At 45.9% G+C, this 21,914-nt stretch overlaps 1 protein-coding gene across 2 annotated transcripts in view; it reads left to right on the forward strand.

Moving 5' to 3' along the window:
- Window positions 1-21,914, forward strand: part of LOC117968440 (folliculin-like) — a 48,757-nt gene that overhangs the window by 15,029 nt on the left and 11,814 nt on the right. For both annotated transcript variants that reach the window (XM_059018539.1, XM_059018540.1), the window contains exons 4-9: window positions 16,016-16,237; window positions 16,666-16,832; window positions 18,970-19,061; window positions 19,237-19,418; window positions 19,617-19,730; window positions 20,302-20,425. In XM_059018539.1, coding sequence (XP_058874522.1) covers window positions 16,016-16,237; window positions 16,666-16,832; window positions 18,970-19,061; window positions 19,237-19,418; window positions 19,617-19,730; window positions 20,302-20,425 — 901 coding nt within the window. The remainder of the gene's footprint in view (window positions 1-16,015; window positions 16,238-16,665; window positions 16,833-18,969; window positions 19,062-19,236; window positions 19,419-19,616; window positions 19,731-20,301; window positions 20,426-21,914) is intronic.

The following is a 21,914-nucleotide window of genomic DNA, read 5'->3' on the forward strand; positions in this document are numbered from 1 at the left end:
GCGGGGGAATGGAGCGGGGGAGATGTATATGGAGCGGGGGAGCAGAGCGGGGGAGCGGAGCGGGGGAGATGTATATGGAGCGGGGGAGTTGTATATGGAGCGGGGGAGTTGTATATGGAGCGGGGGAGTGGAGCGGGGGAGATGTATATGGAGCGGGGGAGATGTATATGGAGCGGGGGAGCAGAGCGGGGGAGCGGAGCGGGGGAGATGTATATGGAGCGGGGGAGTTGTATATGGTGCTGGGAAGCAGAGCGGGGGAGTGGAGCGGGGGAGTTGTATATGGAGCGGGGGAGTGGAGCGGGGGAGCGGAGCGGGGGAAATGTATATGGAGCGGGGGAGTGGAGCGGGGGAGCGGAGCGGGGGAGATGTATATGGAGCGGGGGAGTGGAGCGGGGGAGTGGAGCGGGGGAGATGTATATGGAGCGGGGGAGTGGAGCGGGGGAGTGGAGCGGGGGAGTTGTATATGGAGCGGGGGAGCAGAGCGGGGGAGTTGTATATGGAGCGTGGGAGATGTATATGGAGCGGGGGAGTGAAGCGGGGGAGCGGAGTGGGGGGGGGAGCGGGGGAGCGGAGTGGGGGAGATGTATATGGAGCGGGGGAGCGGAGTGGGGGAGATGTATATGGAGCGGGGGAGCGGAGCGGGGGAGATGTATATGGAGCGGGGGAGCGGAGTGGGGGAGATGTATATGGAGCGGGGGAGCGGAGCGGGGGAGATGTATATGGAGCGGGGGAGCAGAGCTGGGAAGCAGAGCGGGGGAGTGGAGCAGACTGCTCCTTTACACTCATTTTTCTTAAATACATGTTTGGCCTTAGAGTTTGCACAAAAGAGTTATAAAAAAATAAGGTGACAAATACAGGTGCAGTCACTGTACAGTATTTTCCATCATGCCTGTACATGGTAACCATTCATTTAGCATTTAAAAAAAAAAGAAATTTGTATTAAAAAAAGTTATTTTATATTCAATGTGATTGGCGTTGCACTTTATAATTCATTATGGAGGGAAAACTATATATTCTCCTGATTGTGGAGCAGCATTTATGCTATATAAAAATGTGAGAAACGTCATCAGTGTGTCCATCTGCCTGCAGTTATTACATAGCCTATATCGTTCTTGTACAGTTCTGCAGTTATTACATAGCCTATATCGTTCTTGTACAGTTCTGCGGTTATGCCCCAGTACAGCACTGTGAACACGGTTTATATTTGCTGCACTCAAGATAGTTAATACAGTACAGGGTGGTCCGTCAGCCCCATTGAGACTCACTCATATGTGTTCATGGGTTGTTTTGAGCTCCCTATGAGATATTCGGATACAAACAAGCCCATTATAAAGCTAATTTGATACAAATCATATGCAAAGTTTGAAACGGGAGTACACCATTCACGACATCGTAGGAACCTGTTAAAAACCTGTTCATTGCAAGATGATATTTCCTAACTTTCACTTTATTTTCAATGTACGCATTTTTTCAGTACCAATCAAAATCCTAAAAGGTATAGACAATGTCAACCCGGGAGACTTCCTTGACCTGAAAATAAAAACAAGGGCCAGGGGTCACAAATGGAGATTAGATAAAGGGGCATTTAGAACAGAAAATAGGAGGCACTTTTTTACACAGAGAATTGTGAGGGTCTGGAACCAACTCCCCAGTAATGTTGTTGAGGCCGACACCCTGGGATCCTTCAAGAAGCTGCTTGATGAGATTCTGGGATCAATAAGCTACTAACAACCAAACGAGCAAGATGGGCTGAATGGCCTCCTCTCGTTTGTAAACTTTCTTATCTTCTTATTTTTTTTAGTACCAATTAATAATAATAATGAGAAAGCTTCTTCGACTTGAATTAGATAACTTCTCTGAGCACTTTATGTTGGCTTTTTTCTTTGCTGATCATAGGTGGGGATATTTTTTTTTTTACTTGGGTCAAGGTATGCGATTATAATAAGGACGATTAAATAGTATTCCTTTGTGAACGTACATTACATCTTTCCATCTGCAATCAGCAACACGGTGGGAGAAAAACGGCCAATTTATTTTTTATTATATATATTTGTAACACCATGCGAGTGGAGCAGAGCTTGCCTATTTTTTTTGGTGTACAGGAGCGGAGCGGAATGAAAGAGCGGAGCGGAGGATATTATGAGCGGTGAGTGGAATGAATGAAAGAGCGGAGCGGAGGATATTATGAGCGGTGAGTGGAATGAATGAAAGAGCGGAGTGGAGGATATTATGAGCGGTGAGTGGAATGAAAGAGCGGAGCGGAGGATATTATGAGCGGTGAGTGGAATGAAAGAGCAGAGCGGAGGATATTATGAGCGGTGAGTGGAATGAATGAAAGAGCGGAGCGGAGGATATTATGAGCGGTGAGTGGAATGAATGAAAGAGCGGAGCGGAGAATATTATGAGCGGTGAGTGGAATGAAAGAGCGGAGTGGAGGATATTATGAGCGGTGAGTGGAATGAAAGAGCGGAGTGGAGGATATTATGAGCGGTGAGTGGAATGAATGAAAGAGCAGAGCGGAGGATATTATGAGCGGTGAGTGGAATGAATGAAAGAACGGAGCGGAGGATATTATGAGCGGTGAGTGGAATGAAAGAGCGGAGTGGAGGATATTATGAGCGGTGAGTGGAATGAAAGAGCGGAGTGGAGGATATTATGAGCGGTGAGTGGAATGAATGAAAGAGCGGAGCGGAGGATATTATGAGCGGTGAGTGGAATGAATGAAAGAACGGAGCGGAGGATATTATGAGCGGTGAGTGGAATGAAAGAGCGGAGTGGAGGATATTATGAGCGGTGAGTGGAATGAAAGAGCGGAGTGGAGGATATTATGAGCGGTGAGTGGAATGAAAGAGCGGAGTGGAGGATATTATGAGCGGTGAGTGGAATGAAAGAGCGGAGTGGAGGATATTATGAGCGGTGAGTGGAATGAATGAAAGAGCGGAGTGGAGGATATTATGAGCGGTGAGTGGAATGAAAGAGCAGAGTGGAGGATATTATGAGCGGTGAGTGGAATGAAAGAGCGGAGTGGAGGATATTATGAGCAGTGAGTGGAATGAATGAAAGAGTGGAGCGGAGGATATTATGAGCGGTGAGTGGAATGAATGAAAGAGTGGAGCGGAGGATATTATGAGCGGTGAGTGGAATGAAAGAGCGGAGTGGAGGATATTATGAGCGGTGAGAGGAATGAATGAAAGAGCGGAGCGGAGGATATTATGAGCGGTGAGTGGAATGAATGAAAGAGCGGAGCGGAGGATATTATGAGCGGTGAGTGGAATGAAAGAGCGGAGTGGAGGCTATTATGAGCGGTGAGTGGAATGAAAGAGCGGAGTGGAGGATATTATGAGCGGTGAGTGGAATGAATGAAAGAGCGGAGTGGAGGATATTATGAGCGGTGAGTGGAATGAATGAAAGAGCGGAGCGGAGGATATTATGAGCGGTGAGTGGAATGAAAGAGCGGAGCGGAGGATATTATGAGCGGTGAGTGGAATGAAAGAGCGGAGTGGAGGATATTATGAGCGGTGAGTGGAATGAATGAAAGAGCGGAGCGGAGGATATTATGAGCGGTGAGTGGAATGAAAGAGCGGAGCGGAGGATATTATGAGCGGTGAGTGGAATGAAAGAGCGGAGCGGAGGATATTATGAGCGGTGAGTGGAATGAATGAAAGAGCGGAGCGGAGGATATTCGGAGCGGTGAGTGGAATGAAAGAGCGGAGCGGAGGATATTATGAGCGGTGAGTGGAATGAAAGAGCGGAGCGGAGGATATTATGAGCGGTGAGTGGAATGAAAGAGCGGAGCGGAGGATATTATGAGCGGTGAGTGGAATGAATGAAAGAGTGGAGCGGAGGATATTATGAGCGGTGAGTGGAATGAATGAAAGAGCGGAGCGGAGGATATTATGAGCGGTGAGTGGAATGAATGAAAGAGCGGAGCGGAGGATATTATGAGCGGTGAGTGGAATGAAAGAGCGGAGTGGAGGATATTATGAGCGGTGAGTGGAATGAATGAAAGAGCGGAGTGGAGGATATTATGAGCGGTGAGTGGAATGAATGAAAGAGCGGAGCGGAGGATATTATGAGCGGTGAGTGGAATGAATGAAAGAGCGGAGCGGAGGATATTATGAGCGGTGAGTGGAATGAAAGAGCGGAGTGGAGGATATTATGAGCGGTGAGTGGAATGAATGAAAGAGCGGAGCGGAGGATATTATGAGCGGTGAGTGGAATGAATGAAAGAGCGGAGCGGAGGATATTATGAGCGGTGAGTGGAATGAAAGAGCGGTGTGGAGGATATTATGAGCGGTGAGTGGAATGAAAGAGCGGAGCGGAGGATATTATGAGCGGTGAGTGGAATGAAAGAGCGGAGTGGAGGATATTATGAGCGGTGAGTGGAATGAAAGAGCGGAGTGGAGGATATTATGAGCGGTGAGTGGAATGAATGAAAGAGCGGAGCGGAGGATATTATGAGCGGTGAGTGGAATGAAAGAGCGGAGTGGAGGATATTATGAGCGGTGAGTGGAATGAAAGAGTGGAGCGGAGGATATTATGAGCGGTGAGTGGAATGAAAGAGCGGAGCGGAGGATATTATGAGCGGTGAGTGGAATGAAAGAGCGGAGTGGAGGATATTATGAGCAGTGAGTGGAATGAATGAAAGAGCGGAGCGGAGGATATTATGAGCGGTGAGTGGAATGAAAGAGCGGAGTGGAAGATATTATGAGCAGTGAATGGAATGAATGATAGAGCGGAGCGGAGGATATTATGAGCGGTGAGTGGAATGAAAGAGCGGAGTGGAGGATATTATGAGCGGTGAGTGGAATGAAAGAGCGGAGCGGAGGATATTATGAGCGGTGAGTGGAATGAAAGAGCGGAGTGGAGGATATTATGAGCGGTGAGTGGAATGAATGAAAGAGCGGAGTGGAGGATATTATGAGCGGTGAGTGGAATGAAAGAGCGGAGTGGAGGATATTATGAGCGGTGAGCGGAATGAATGAAAGAGCGGAGCGGAGGATATTATGAGCGGTGAGTGGAATGAAAGAGCGGAGTGGAGGATATTATGAGCGGTGAGTGGAATGAAAGAGCGGAGTGGAGGATATTATGAGCGATGAGTGGAATGAAAGAGCGGAGTGGAGGATATTATGAACGGTGAGTGGAATGAAAGAGCGGAGTGGAGGATATTATGAGTGGAATGAAAGAGCGGAGCGGAGGATATTATGAGCGGTGAGTGGGATGAAAGAGTGGAGCGGAGGATATTATGAGCGGTGAGTGGAATGAATGAAAGAGCGGAGTGGAGGATATTATGAGCGGTGAGTGGAATGAATGAAAGAGCGGAGCGGAGGATATTATGAGCGGTGAGTGGAATGAAAGAGCGGAGCGGAGGATATTATGAGCGGTGAGTGGAATGAAAGAGTGGAGTGGAGGATATTATGAGCGGTGAGTGGAATGAATGAAAGAGCGGAGCGGAGGATATTATGAGCGGTGAGTGGAATGAAAGAGCGGAGCGGAGGATATTATGAGCGGTGAGTGGAATGAATGAAAGAGCGGAGTGGAGGATATTATGAGCGGTGAGTGGAATGAAAGAGCGGAGCGGAGGATATTATGAGCGGTGAGTGGAATGAAAGAGCGGAGCGGAGGATATTATGAGCGGTGAGTGGAATGAAAGCGGAGCGGAGGATATTATGAGTAGTGAGTGGAATGAATGAAAGAGCGGAGCGGAGGCTATTATGAGCGGTGAGTGGAATGAATGAAAGAGCGGAGTGGAGAATATTCTGAGCGATGAGTGGAATGAAAGAGCGGAGTGGAGGATATTATGAACGGTGAGTGGAATGAAAGAGCGGAGTGGAGGATATTATGAGCGGTGAGTGGAATGAAAGAGCGGAGTGGAGGATATTCTGAGCGATGAGTGGAATGAAAGAGCGGAGCGGAGGATATTATGAGCGGTGAGTGGAATGAAAGAGCGGAGTGGAGGATATTATGAGCGGTGAGTGGAATGAATGAAAGAGCGGAGTGGAGGATATTATGAGCGGTGAGTGGAATGAAAGAGCGGAGTGGAGGATATTATGAGCGGTGAGCGGAATGAATGAAAGAGCGGAGCGGAGGATATTATGAGCGGTGAGTGGAATGAAAGAGCGGAGTGGAGGATATTATGAGCGGTGAGTGGAATGAAAGAGCGGAGTGGAGGATATTATGAGCGATGAGTGGAATGAAAGAGCGGAGTGGAGGATATTATGAACGGTGAGTGGAATGAAAGAGCGGAGTGGAGGATATTATGAGTGGAATGAAAGAGCGGAGCGGAGGATATTATGAGCGGTGAGTGGGATGAAAGAGTGGAGCGGAGGATATTATGAGCGGTGAGTGGAATGAATGAAAGAGCGGAGTGGAGGATATTATGAGCGGTGAGTGGAATGAATGAAAGAGCGGAGCGGAGGATATTATGAGCGGTGAGTGGAATGAAAGAGCGGAGCGGAGGATATTATGAGCGGTGAGTGGAATGAAAGAGTGGAGTGGAGGATATTATGAGCGGTGAGTGGAATGAATGAAAGAGCGGAGCGGAGGATATTATGAGCGGTGAGTGGAATGAAAGAGCGGAGCGGAGGATATTATGAGCGGTGAGTGGAATGAATGAAAGAGCGGAGTGGAGGATATTATGAGCGGTGAGTGGAATGAAAGAGCGGAGCGGAGGATATTATGAGCGGTGAGTGGAATGAAAGAGCGGAGCGGAGGATATTATGAGCGGTGAGTGGAATGAAAGCGGAGCGGAGGATATTATGAGTAGTGAGTGGAATGAATGAAAGAGCGGAGCGGAGGCTATTATGAGCGGTGAGTGGAATGAATGAAAGAGCGGAGTGGAGAATATTCTGAGCGATGAGTGGAATGAAAGAGCGGAGTGGAGGATATTATGAACGGTGAGTGGAATGAAAGAGCGGAGTGGAGGATATTATGAGCGGTGAGTGGAATGAAAGAGCGGAGTGGAGGATATTCTGAGCGATGAGTGGAATGAAAGAGTGGAGTGGAGGATATTATGAGCAGTGAGTGGAATGAATGAAAGAGCGGAGTGGAGGATATTATGAGCAGTGAGTGGAATGAATGAAAGAGCGGAGTGGAGGATATTATGAGCGGTGAGTGGAATGAAAGAGCGGAGTGGAGGATATTATGAGCGGTGAGTGGAATGAATGAAAGAGCTGAGTGGAGGATATTATGAGCGGTGAGTGGAATGAAAGAGCGGAGCGGAGGATATTATGAGCGGTGAGTGGAATGAAAGAGCGGAGTGGAGGATATTATGAGCGGTGAGTGGAATGAAAGAGCGGAGTGGAGGATATTATGAGCGGTGAGTGGAATGAAAGAGCGGAGCGGAGGATATTATGAGCGGTGAGTGGAATGAAAGAGCGGAGCGGAGGATATTATGAGCGGTGAGCGGAATGAAAGAGCGGAGCGGAGGATATTATGAGCGGTGAGTGGAATGAAAGAGCGGAGTGGAGGATATTATGAGCGGTGAGTGGAATGAAAGAGCGGAGTGGAGGATATTATGAGCGGTGAGTGGAATGAAAGAGCGTAGCGGAGGATATTATGAGCAGTGAGTGGAATGAGTGAAAGAGCGGAGCGGAGGATATTATGAGCGGTGAGTGGAATGAAAGAGTGGAGCGGAGGATATTATGAGCGGTGAGTGGAATGAATGAAAGAGCTGAGTGGAGGATATTATGAGCGGTGAGTGGAATGAAAGAGCGGAGCGGAGGATATTATGAGCGGTGAGTGGAATGAAAGAGCGGAGCGGAGGATATTATGAGCGGTGAGTGGAATGAATGAAAGAGCGGAGCGGAGGATATTCGGAGCGGTGAGTGGAATGAAAGAGCGGAGCGGAGGATATTCTGATCAGTGAGTGGAATGAAAGAGCGGAGTGGAGGATATTATGAGCGGTGAGTGGAATGAAAGAGCGGAGCGGAGGATATTATGAGCGGTGAGTGGAATGAATGAAAGAGCGGAGTGGAGGATATTATGAGCGGTGAGTGGAATGAAAGAGCGGAGCGGAGGATATTCTGAGCGGTGAGTGGAATGAAAGAGCGGAGCGGAGGATATTATGAGCGGTGAGTGGAATGAATGAAAGAGCGGAGTGGAGGATATTATGAGCGGTGAGTGGAATTAAAGAGCGGAGCGGAGGATATTATGAGCGGTGAGTGGAATTAAAGAGCGGAGCGGAGGATATTATGAGCGGTGAGTGGAATGAAAGCGGAGCGGAGGATATTATGAGCGGTGAGTGGAATGAAAGAGCGGAGTGGAGGATATTCTGAGCGGTGAGTGGAATGAAAGAGCGGAGTGGAGGATATTCTGATCAGTGAGTGGAATGAAAGAGCGGAGTGGAGGATATTATGAGCGGTGAGTGGAATGAATGAAAGAACGGAGCGGAGGATATTATGAGCGGTGAGTGGAATGAAAGAACGGAGCGGAGGATATTATGAGCGGTGAGTGGAATGAAAGAGCGAAGTGGAGGATATTATGAGTGGTGAGTGGAATGAAAGAGCGGAGCGGAGGATATTATGAGCGGTGAGTGGAATGAAAGAAAGAGCGGAGTGGAGGATATTATGAGCGGTGAGTGGAATGAATGAAAGAGCGGAGCGGAGGATATTATGAGCGGTGAGTGGAATGAAAGAAAGAGCGGAGCGGAGGATATTATGAGCGGTGAGTGGAATGAAAGAAAGAGCGGAGCGGAGGATATTATGAGCGGTGAGTGGAATGAAAGAGCGGAGCGGAGGATATTCTGAGCGGTGAGTGGAATGAAAGAGCGGAGCGGAGGATATTATGAGCGGTGAGTGGAATGAATGAAAGCGGAGTGGAGGATATTATGAGCGGTGAGTGGAATGAATGAAAGAGCGGAGCGGAGGATATTATGAGCGGTGAGTGGAATTAAAGAGCGGAGCGGAGGATATTATGAGCGGTGAATGGAATGAAAGAGCGGAGCGGAGGATATTATGAGCGGTGAGTGGAATGAAAGAGCGGAGCGGAGGATATTATGAGCAGTGAATGGAATGAAAGAGCGGAGCGGAGGATATTATGAGCGGTGAGTGGAATGAATGAAAGAGCGGAGTGGAGGATATTATGAGCGGTGAGTGGAATGAATGAAAGAGTGGAGTGGAGGATATTCTGAGCGGTGAGTGGAATGAAAGAGCGGAGCGGAGGATATTATGAGCGGTGAGTGGAATGAAAGAGAGCGGAGCGGAGGATATTATGAGCGGTGAGTGGAATGAAAGAGCGGAGTGGAGGATATTATGAGCGGTGAGTGGAATGAAAGAGCGGAGTGGAGGATATTATGAGCGGTGAGTGGAATGAAAGAGCGGAGCGGAGGATATTATGAGCGGTGAGTGGAATGAAAGAGCGGAGCGGAGGATATTATGAGCGGTGAGTGGAATGAGTGAAAGAGCGGAGCGGAGAATATTATGAGCGGTGAGTGGAATGAAAGAGCGGAGCGGAGGATATTATGAGCGGTGAGTGGAATGAGTGAAAGAGCGGAGCGGAGGATATTATGAGCGGTGAGTGGAATGAAAGAGCGGAGCGGAGGATATTATGAGCGGTGAGTGGAATGAAAGAGCGGAGTGGAGGATATTCTGAGCAGTGAGTGGAATGAATGAAAGAGCGGAGCGGAGGATATTATGAGCGGTGAGTGGAATGAAAGAGCGGAGCGGAGGATATTATGAGCGGTGAGTGGAATGAATGAAAGAGCGGAGCGGAGGATATTATGAGCGGTGAGTGGAATGAATGAAAGAGCGGAGTGGAGGATATTATGAGCGGTGATCAGAAGTGATAGGGGTGGGACGTAAACAATTTTTAAAATGTTTTAGTGTAGTTGCTAGACTTCCGCAATTCAGTTTTCAGAAACTTGCATGGCTCTAGAAATATATCCAGAGTGTCTTTCTAGCAACAGAACAAATATAGGAAAAATAAATAAATAAAACATATTTGTTCAACGGGCAAAGTATAATGGCAAAACTAATCTTATTGTCCCAGGCGTCGGGCGATGTGGATTGCACACCCCTGTACGCATCTATACAGCCTCTGTATATTAACTATACATATACAGTGCCCTCCATAAGTATTGGGACAGTGAAGTCAAAATTGTTATTTTTGCTGTACACAAAAGTGCAGAATGTCACCTTTTATTTCTGGCTGTTTCAACACATATGTTTTACCAACTAAGAATAACAGCACTTTCAGAGTTCCATCCCCCCATTTAATGTGAGCAGAAGTATTGGGACATTTGGCTCACAGGTGTTTCTAATTGATCAGGTGTTTCCTGTTGCATTTATTGTTCACACATAAAAGAGCTGTGAATGTGTTGTCTCAGTTCTATCCTTTGCTTTTGCCTTTGGAGTCTGCATTTGGTGTCAGTAGGCATAATCCAACATGAAGACCAAGGAGCTGTCTATGAAAGAAAACCAAGCGATTTGGATGCTAAAAGAAAAGAGGAACTCAATTAGAACCATAGCACAAAGGTCAAAGCCAAATCAACAGTTTGGAATGTCCTGAAAAAGAAAGACACCACTGGTGTCTTCAGCAATCGGCAACGACCAGGTCGGCCAAGGAAAACAACAGCAGTTGATGACAGAAAAATGACCAGAGCTGTGAAAAACAACTCTAAAATAAGTGTCAGTGAAATCACCAACAACCTCCAGAATGCTGGGGTGAAAGTGTCACAATCTATTGTTCGGCAGCAGAATTACAAAGGCAACACTGCAAGATGCAAACCTCTGATCAGCACCAAAAACAGAAAGGCCAGATTAGAATTTGCTAAAAAGTACAGAGATGAGGCAGTAGAGTTTTGGAACAGAGTTTTATGGACAGATGAGATGAAAATTAACCTTTATCAAAGTGATGGGAAGGCAAAAGTGTGGGAAAAAAAAGAACTGCAGATGATCCAAAGCATACCACCTCATCTGTGAAGCATGGTGGAGGTAGTGTCATGGCATGGGCATGCATGGCTGCCTCTGGAACGGGCTCACTCATCTTTATTGATGATGTAACAAATGATGGCAGCAGCAGAATGACTTCAGAAGTGTACAGAAGCATCTTGGCTACCAATGTACAAGAAAATGCCACCAGACTCATTGGGCGGCTCTTCACAATGTAACAGGACAATGACCCAAAACACACTGCCAACGCAACCAAGGAGTTCATCAGGGGGAAAAGTGGGAAGTTTTAGACTGGCCAAGTCAATCTGATTTAAATCTGATTGAACATGCATTTCACTTGCTGAAGAGGAGACTGAAATCAGAAACTCCCCAAAACAAGCAACAGCTGAAAGTGGCTGCAGTAAAGGCTTGGCAAAACATCTCAAAGGACGATACCAAGAGTTTGGTGATGTCAATGGGTCGCAGACTCACTGCTGTTATTGCATGCAAGGGATTTGCGACTAAATACTAGCTTTTATACTTCTTATATTTGCTTTAAGTTGAATTGTCCCAATACTTATGCTCACATAAAATGGGGGGATGGAACTCTAAAAGTGCTGTTATTCTTAGTTGTTAAAACATGTATGTCTTGAAACCACCAGAAATAAAAGGTGACATTCTGCACTTTTGCCTCATATTCATCTTTTAATCGTATTTTCATATTGCTTGAGTGTACAGCAAAAATAGCAATTTTGACTTCACTGTCCCAAAACTTATGGAGGGCACTGTATATAGCAGCTATACATTAACTATATATATATATATATATATATATACACACTGTACATCAACTATACATCTATCCAGCATCTACCCCCAGCTCTTCAGCATCGTGAGGCAGGCGTGTGTGCGCAGCCTGAGCTGTAAGGTAATACAGCTGACTATACATCTACACAGCATCTATACATTAACCATACATCTATACAGGCTCTATACATTAACTATACATCTACACAGCCTATGTACACTAACTAGACATTTACACAGCATCTGTACATTAATTATGCATCTATACATTACATTAACTATACAGCCTCTATATAACATATATATATATAATACACACCCACCCCTCGTTATTTCGCCTCTCACTATACTGCGGATTCGGATATATAGCTGCACTATACATAGACAATTTCACTTAGAATTACTGTTCGTTTTATTTTGTACTGCACATCACAAACTAAAATATACAAAACAATTAAAAACAAATAATTCATATCATACTGTTATCATATACACACGCATTGCACAATAACACAAAGCAAATTAAATATCTACTCGCTGAAGCGGTTTTTTTTAAGCAATGCACTAGCAAAAGTCACAGGGCAGTGACGTCAGCTCCCTAGCAACAAGCCTCCTGTGCTGGGAAAGGATTCTTTCAATGTAGCGGTTTGGGCATTTGAGAAAGGAGAGGAAGACTCATTCAATTAATTGGAGACTTAAGTTGACGAGAAGCAATTACTCTCCGCAGTTGGACCCTGATGCCCCCTATGGGTCTCTCGCTATATCGCACACAGTTTGCATTCAACTTTTTTTTTTTGGTCGTCTGGGCATGTAACAAAAAAATTCCGAACAGCTGAGGGGTTTCGGGACATTTCTTTCAATACAGCTTATGCTACACAACGCTTTACTGTCAAGATGTTGAATGAAGAAATGAAAGGTTTGACTCTGGATAACACGAGCTGGAGGGGGGAGGGGCGGATGGTGCTCAGTTTTATTAGTGTTTGCGTATATTTTGTATGTTTCAAACATATTCTACCATATCACTTCTCTTACACTGTCTTGTACACTCGCACCGCCCAGTGCTTTGTCGTACTGTACCCTACTCCATACACGGCAGCGGCGCCACATAGAGTTGCTACGTATAACAATTTGGTAGTGGATTTTAATACAACAACTTTTGTTTACGTAATATGCATTATACAAATCAAAAGATTCAATTTTGCATGCAAGTGACATTTATAGTGTTCACACATTGTGAAACAGTTTCTTAACAGAGGGAAAAAAATCATACAGTGCGTGAATGCCACCTGACGAACCTTCGAAGTGCAGATAGAGTCATGGTTACTGTGGAACACATATAGGACCCCATATATGCTCTATCAAAAAATGTCTTTGACCATGACTTTTGACCTCTCCTTAACCCCTTCTCTGCTGAGGCCCTGGTGACACCCTGTGCTACAGGCATTTTGTGATTTGGGGACTTTTTTGTTTTACATCAAAATTACTATATGTCCCATTTTAGATACCCCTGGCAAACTATGTATTTTTTGTTTTGCCAGACTGTGAAGTTTCCATTGGTGCCAAGTTTTTGTGGTTTACTTGGTCATGTGACCACAAAATACAGCTATTATTGTAAACAAAATGCTACTTTTTCATAAAATGTATGTATAATCACATTTAGTCCCTAAAATGCTAACGTTTGGTGTAAGAATTTAGAAACTTTTAAGCTGCTGGATGTGCCTGTGCCTGTGTGTACATCTTTTCATTGGTTTTGTGGGTTTACTTGGTGTAAACAGACATGAGGCAACCTTGGCTTTTCCACTTCGAAATATGCAGCCCACGGTCCATAGCACCCACCCCAATTTCATGTGCCCAGTACACCACTAAAGAAAGAGATACCCTGGCATAAGTATACATTTTTTAAAACTGCACAAAATAAGGATTTTAGAAATGGGTAACATGACCTCGCATGTGTAATCCTTCTGCAGTTTGAGGTAATGCCACAAGCAAATGTCACTTGTTTTTCCTTATAATATTTGGACCTGTGAATCTCTGGTTTTGTTCCATGTTAAAATGACAGTGGTTTTGAATTGCCCTGAATATCCCAAATTCAAAAATGCCAAATATGTGCACCTTTATTTAGTTTTTCAGGCGTTTACAGGCATTAGACTGAGACTAGGCCACTTTGACCTTTCACCTTTGAAAAACGCAGCCCATGGTTCATTCTAATTTCAAGTGGCATAATCCTTCTGGAGTCCAAGGTAATGTTCCTGCATGACATAAAAACAAGTAACTGGGGTTTATTTAGTCTTTCCAGTACTCATGTACTGTGTGGTATTTTTCAAAACAGAAGCCTGGCTGAGAGGGACAGCGGGGACAGTAGTACTGTGTATCCCTCCGCATGCCCTTGTGGAAACACACAAGGCACCTTTTTTGTGGCTTGGCTTTTTTCTCGGACTGTATCCATATAAAGTGTTGTTCACTAAGTCTTGCTACAGTTTCCACTCTTTCAGCTTCTGGCATTTGTTGTGCATCAGACAGGAGGCTTGAGATCATGGAGGTCTGAAAGTCCAGAAAAGTGAGCCGATTCTCTGGAGTCGTACTGTACACTACATGGCTTTTGTACAAAGAAATCTGGACCATGTACATGCCAAGTTTTCTGTACCATGCCATGTTCTTCCTAGCAGCATTGTACTGCTCCAGCCTCTGGTCCGACTTATCCACGCCTCCCATGTTTCTTTTGTAGTCCACGACACACTTCGGCTTGTGGGTGTGCGTGCCCGTACCTCACACAGGAACTGATATTGTTGCCTCTTGAATGGTGGTGAGGATTTACACATCTTTTTTGTCAACGTATTTAACTCTCAGCAGTTCCTCACAGCACAGGGCGCTGGTTTTGCCACGCCTCTGTTTCTACCTATTGATGAGGAAATCCCTTCCTGTCTGGTCTTATTGTGCCACAAGCCGTTATTTGAGATGTGTACAAGCCCTAAACAGAGGGATTCCTGTGTAGAAATGATCTATGTACAAATGGGAGCCCAGGTTTAGACGGGAAAAACCATATCCCACACAATTCTCTCAGTGGTCTGGGACCATGGGGGGCAGCCAGGCATCTCAATCTGAGAGTCCCTCCCTGTGTACACTCTGAACACATGAGCGTACCCAGTGGCGCTCTCACACAGTTTGTATAGTTTAATCCCATAAAGGGCACGTTTGGTTCAGGCTCTACTGTACCCTGTTCTGGTAGGGGCTCAGGCTCAATGCCCATCGGCTGCTCTTCCTCAACACTCAGAACTCAAAAAGAAGAAAAAGGAAAGAAATCAAAATGTAGAACAGGAAAAAAATTCTGATCTGAAAGATACAATGAGATCATAAAATCTGTCAATTATAAAAGCTTTTTGACGAGTCACGGTAGAATTATATATTTTAAAAAAAAAAGTGTATCCTATACAATTATATGTGTTGTGAGGGGAGAGGAGATAATTAAATAATAATAAAAAAAAAACACAAGAAATGTCAAAGCCAAGTCGTTTTCACAATTGCAATACAATATATTTTTTACATACTATTAAGGTTGGTTTGTTTTATTTATTTATTTATTTATTTATTTATTTATTAAATGGAGCAAAAGAAAAATAAATTCAAACCAAGAATTCCAATCAAATAGTTTTTAGGATATGGGGGGGAAAGGAGAAGAAAAAAAAAACAGATTTATAGTATAAATCGAAAAACCACCTTCCCCAAGAAAACAAATCATTGTCAATTCGTAGAGAGAAATTGGGAGAGGTGAAAAATATATATATAACCTAAAAAATAAATGTAATAAATTACAATCAATATCATTATTAAAAAAAAAATAGAAAAAAAGAAAAATCAAATGAACAGGAAAACAAATCAGATAAAATATGCAATGATGAATAATGGCTTTTGGGGCAAATGTCATGTACAGTGCTTTGAGATTTGTATGAAAGGCCCTATATAAATTCAATTTGATTTGATAATAATTAATTCAGTATAAATCTACTCCCCTCAGAGTTTTTCTGTCTGTGTTTGTTTCTGTCATTTATTTTCAGTATCTCCCCCTCTATCCTCTCTGATTTGGTATGTTCCCTCTCTCTGGTGTGCCTGGGCTGGGAGGGTGCGTCTATGTGTGTGTCTCTCTCCTCTCTGATTTGGTATGTTCTTTCTCTCTGTTCCCTCCTCAAGTGTGCCTGGGCACGGAGGGTGTGTCTCTGTCTCTGTCTCTCTTGCTCCTCTCTGATTTGGTATGTTCCCTCTCTCTGTTCCCTCCTCAAGTGTGCCTGGGCACGGAGGGTGTGTCTCTGTCTCTCCTCTCTGATTCGGTATGTTCCATCTCTCAGGTATGTCCGGGCAGGGAGGGGCCGATCTTCTTCGGGGACGAGCAGCACGGCTTCGTGTTCAGCCACACCTTCTTCATCAAGGACAGCCGAGCCCGTGGGTTCCAGCGCTGGTACAGCCTGGTTCTGGTCACCATGGACCGGATTTACCTCATCAACTCCTGGCCATTCCTTCTAGAGCGAGTCAGAACCATCATAGAGGGGCTGCAGAGGAAAGCCCTGCGGGTGAGAGGAGAGAGAAATTCAAAACATAACATAAGAACATTTATTTAATAGTAAGTGCAGAGTAGAGGCCTTTCAGTACATCTCTTCTGTTCAAACTGGGATAATATTGCTGTTATTAAGAGTATCAGAATCCGGGGTGTATGAGGTTGTCTGTCTGTCACGCTTGCATGTTTGCACATGTCTAGAGAACTGCTTGTCTGATTGTGATGAAACGTGCTGAGGTCCATCTCCATCACAAGTTATTGAGCGTATCAGAATCGGGGGCGGGGGTGGTGGGGGTGGTGGGGGTGGTGGGGGTGGAGGCTGTCTGTCTGACTCAGAGGGGAGAGTATAGCGTGAGCAGTGCGTGGGTGTGTAATGTTATTAAGCTGTGTCTCTCTCCTCTGTGTGTGTAATGTTATTAAGCTGTCTCTCCTCTCCTCTCCCAGGTGTTTGACAGTGAGCAGTGTGTGTGTCCTCAGCGCTCTCTCAGGATCAACACTGTCTTCACTCCGGGGGTCTTTCCTCACCAGCGCAGCGGAAACGCGGCTCGCTCCCTCCCATCCCTGACCCACGAGAGCGGCCTGTGGGGGGCACTTCACTCCTCCTTCTCCTGGTAACACACCCCCTCCATCATCACACCCCCTCCATCATCACCATCGCACCCCCTCCATCATCACCATCATCACACTCCTTCCATCATCACACCCCCTCCATCATCATGATCGCACTCCCTCCATCATCACACCCCCTCCATCACACTCCCTCTGTCATCACCATCATCACACCCTGTCCATCATCACACCCACCATCACCCCCCCTCCATCATCACACTCCCTCCATCATCACACCCCCTCCATCATCACACTCCCTCTGTCATCACCATCATCACACCCTGTCCATCATAACCACCATCACACCCTCCATCATCACACTCCCTCTGTCATCACCATCATCACACCCTGTCCATCATCACACCCACCATCACACTCCCTCCATCATCACACTCCACTCCATCATCACACTCCTTCCATCATCACACTCCCTCCCTCATCACCATCGCACCCCCTCCATCATCACACTCCACTCCATCATCACCATCATCACACTCATTCCATCATCACACTCCCTCCATCATCACCATCGCACTCCCTCCATCATCACACTCCCTCCGTCATCACACTCCCTCCATCACCATCGCACTCCCTCCATCATCACACTCCCTCTGTCATCACCATCATCACACCCTGTCCATCATAACCACCATCACACCCTCCATCATCACACTCCCTCTGTCATCACCATCATCACACCCTGTCCATCATCACACCCACCATCACACTCCCTCCATCATCACACTCCACTCCATCATCACACTCCTTCCATCATCACACTCCCTCCCTCATCACCATCGCACCCCCTCCATCATCACACTCCACTCCATCATCACCATCATCACACTCATTCCATCATCACACTCCCTCCATCATCACCATCACACTCCCTCCGTCATCACACCCCCTCCATCATCACACTCCCTCTGTTATCACCATCATCACATCCTGTCCATCATCACACCCACCATCACACTCCCTCCACCATCACACTCCCTCCATCCTCACACTCCACGCCATCATCACCATCATCACACTCATTCAATCATCACACTACCTCTGTCATCACCATCATCACACCCTGTCCATCATCACACCCACCATCACACTCCCTCCATCACACTCCCTCCATCATCACACTCCACTCCATCATCCCCATCATCACACTCCTTCCATCATCACACTCCCTCCATCATCACCATCGCACCCCCTCCATCATCACACTCCACTCCATCATCACCATCATCACACTCCTTCCATCATCACACTCCCTCCATCATCACCATCGCACTCCTTCCATCGTCGCACTCTCTCCGTCATCGCACTCCCTCCATCATCACACTCCTTCCATCATCACCATCATCACACTCCTTCCATCATCACACTCCCTCCATCATCACCATCGCACCCCCTCCATCATCACACTCCCTCCATCACCATCATCACACCCTGTCCATCATCACACCCACCATCACACTCCCTCCATCACACTCCCTCCATCATCACACTCCACTCCATCATCACCATCATCACACTCATTCAATCATCACGCTCCCTCCATCATCACCATCGCACCCCCTTATCACACTCCCTCCATCACCACCATCATCACACCCTGTCCATCATCACCATTATCACACCCATCATCACACCCCCTCCATTACACTCCCTCCATCATCACACTCCACTCCATCATCACACTCCCACCATCATCACACCCACCATCATCACACTCCCTCCATTACACTCCCTCCATCATCACACTCCCTCCATCATCACCATCATCTCTGTCCATCATCACCATCATCACACTCCCTCCATCATCACACCCCCTCCATTACACCCCCTCCATATTCATACCCCCTGCATTATCACACTTCCTCCATCATCACACTAGCCCTCAGTCACAGCACAGCATAGTGAAAGCATTGTAAAGAACAGCGAGGTATGGTATCTTAAAAATCAAACCATGATAAACTAACTCTTATAAAAGTGTCCCAAAGTAAAAGCACAGCAAAATGTAATAAAGCACAGTGAAAGCATGGTAAAGCATGCTTATTGCTCCCTCCCTCTCTCCCTCTCCCTCTCATGTACTAGCACCTAGTAAAGCACTCCTCTCCTCTGGTTACATCTCTCCAGGCTGCTGAAGGCTTGTGGGTCTCGTCTTACTGAGAAGCTGCTGGAGGGAGCGCCGACTGAGGATACCCTGGTGATGATGGAGAGGAGAGCGGGTGAGAGACTGTGTGTCACGGTGTGTGTCAGTGTGTCTCTCTTTCTGTCTGTGTCTGTGTGTCTGTCTTCCTTTGTATTGCTGTGTGTGTGTCTGTCTTTCTGTATGTGTGTATTTCAGTGTGTCTGTCTGTCTCACTTTCTTCATCTCTTTTTTCTTTTTTTTTTTTTTTAAAGAGCAAGAGGAGGAGCTGATTGGCTGGGGTGGAGCAGAGGGGGATGTGTCCTCCCAGCCTGGGGAGAGCCAATCGGAGAGCCTTCTAGAGGCAGACCCCACCCCCCTGTCAGAGTGGAGTGAGAGAGTGAGGAGGGAGGAGAGAGGAGGAGGAAGGTTCACTTCACTGAGACACATGAGACAGGTACCTCTTCTCTTTTCTCCTCCTCTTTTAATTGCCTCTATCTTGTCTCTCTCCTCTTTCCTTTCTCCCCTCTCTATGTCTTGTCTGTCCTCTCTCTCCTCTCACTCCTTTCTCCCGTATCTTCTCTTTTCTCACTCTTCCTTCCCTCTTTCCTCTCCTCTCACTCTCTTCTCTCTCTATCTCTGTATTCGGTGACAGGTCCTTGGCGCCTCTGAGTTCCGCTCGCTTGCCTGGCACGTGCTGATGGGAAACCAGGTGATCTGGAGGGGGGCGGACCATCATCTCATCCAATCAGCATTCAACGTGCTCAAGGTCAGCTGTGCAAACAATACTGAATATTAATGAGGGGGTGGGACAGGGATACATATTTAATATTAATTAAAGGATAAAGGGTACTAATTAATATTAATGACTGGGTGCAGGAATACTAAAAGTCTCACTTTAAAAGAATATTATTAAACCCTGTGTTTGATATTGTCTGCTGCTCTGCTTGTGAACAGGTTGTTTTGTAACACTGTTTTCTGTACTGTATATTTTTACACTGCTGGGAATGTTTGTAAACTATTTATTAATGTTCTGCAATGTCATTTACGTGTTTCTGGATCAGAACCACCACTGCACTTCCTTCTTCTGAAACCTGCAATCCTATAGTTATTCTAATAGAGGGGTACCCCTGATTGATCCTGTAGTTATTCTAATAGAGGGGTACCCCTGATCGATCCTGTAGTTGTTGTAATAGAGTGGTACCCGTGATTGATCCTGTAGTTGTTGTAATAGAGGGGTACCCACTGATGTAGTCCTGCACAACCTGATTTCTGCAATACGATTAATCGGTTGGAGCAGCCCCTGCCTGACTCTGAGTGGTCCTCCTCTATCCCATCAGACCCTGCTCCCTGTTGGCTGTGTGCGCTCCATCCCGTACAGCCTGCAGTATGAGGAAGCGTATCGATGCAACTTCCTGGGGCTGCGCAGTGATGCCATCATCCCCGCCCACATCACCAGCTCAGGTAAGAGAGCAAGCACTGAGACAAGCGTCAACACGGGGCTTATGTGTGGAGGGAGGGGGGAGAGGGAGAGGAAAGGGAGTGATAGGGGAGGAGAAGTAAGAAGGGATAGGGGGAGGGAGAAGGAAAAATGAGTGAAAGAGGAAGGGGAGGGGAGCGTGGGAAGAGGTGGTGGAGAGAAGGGGTCAGCAGAGATGCCAACTGCTACGATTTGGCCGTAGCAGCTACTATTTTGGAGGTTCTGCTACAGCGAAGGGTTATAATACTACGATTTTTATTAAATAGGTAAGTGATGGATACTGCCTGAACGTTTATGAAATATTATTTCAATACCACGTGTCTGTTTTCCTGTTTAATTTTTTTTTTAACGAATTAATGGTTCTTAAATAATACTGTATTTCACTGACAGTTGATTGTGGCATTTTAACTGACATGCTAAAAACTCTGAGCCGGGTTGCTTAGTAATCAGTTTGGGAGTCCTTCAGAAACCACTGCTCAGATGTCGCCTTGCTATCATAATCAATCACATGTTTACTTGGTTGCTTGTCAGTAAGGCTGTGATTAAGTCACGGTGGACACAGATTCTGTGATTAGTAGAAAACATTGAACTTTACCAACACAACTTGAAATTCCACCTTAACCAAAACAAAAAAAAACAATAAAACGCTTTCACGGTTTAGCTAATGATGTTGAACTAGCTCGGTTGCTTTATTATTATTATTATTATTTATTATTATTTATTTCTTAGCAGACGCCCTTATCCAGGGCGACTTACAATTGTTACAAGATATCACATTATACATTATTTCACATATCACATTAATTTTACATACAATTACCCATTGATACAGTTGGGTTTTTACTGGAGCAATCTAGGTAAAGTACCTTGCTCAAGGGTACAACAGCAGTGTCCCCCACTGGGGATTGAACCCACAACCCTCCGGTCAAGAGTCCAGAGCCCTAACCACTACTCCACACTGCTACTTTACTTTGCAATGTAGCCGTTCACGCTTTCGATTTTTTTCGGCGCTGTCAGTTGATTTAAACATACATGCAGGTGCAGCTCTACTGCCCGATTTGTCGACCTGCAGCTGCATTTCTCAATGTCTGTCGGGTCTTTAACCCAAATAAAGCGAAGTATCTCGGCATAGCTGAGAGCAGTGTTTATGAAGCCATTCTACTGTTTGAAGACAGCGGTGTCGCACAGCATGAATACCGTGCTTACTACAAAATTGTCAGTGAAATGAAATGCGACGTGTTAACGAGATTCCCAGCTCTTGCTATAATCATTTTCTGCATAAAAGAAATGTACTTGGGGATGACCGGCGCTCCAGAAAGGCATCAAACACGTACAGCATGCTGAATCAGAATAATATGTAGACAAACAACCCAAAACGTGAAATAACTGCAAACTGAACCACAGCAGAAGCAACAGATGCACACAAAGAGTCTTTCAACTTCAAATGTTATTTTTTGAAGGTATGTAAAACCT

This window comes from Acipenser ruthenus, chromosome 60 (assembly GCF_902713425.1).
Source record: "Acipenser ruthenus chromosome 60, fAciRut3.2 maternal haplotype, whole genome shotgun sequence".
Classification (NCBI taxonomy): domain Eukaryota; kingdom Metazoa; phylum Chordata; class Actinopteri; order Acipenseriformes; family Acipenseridae; genus Acipenser; species Acipenser ruthenus.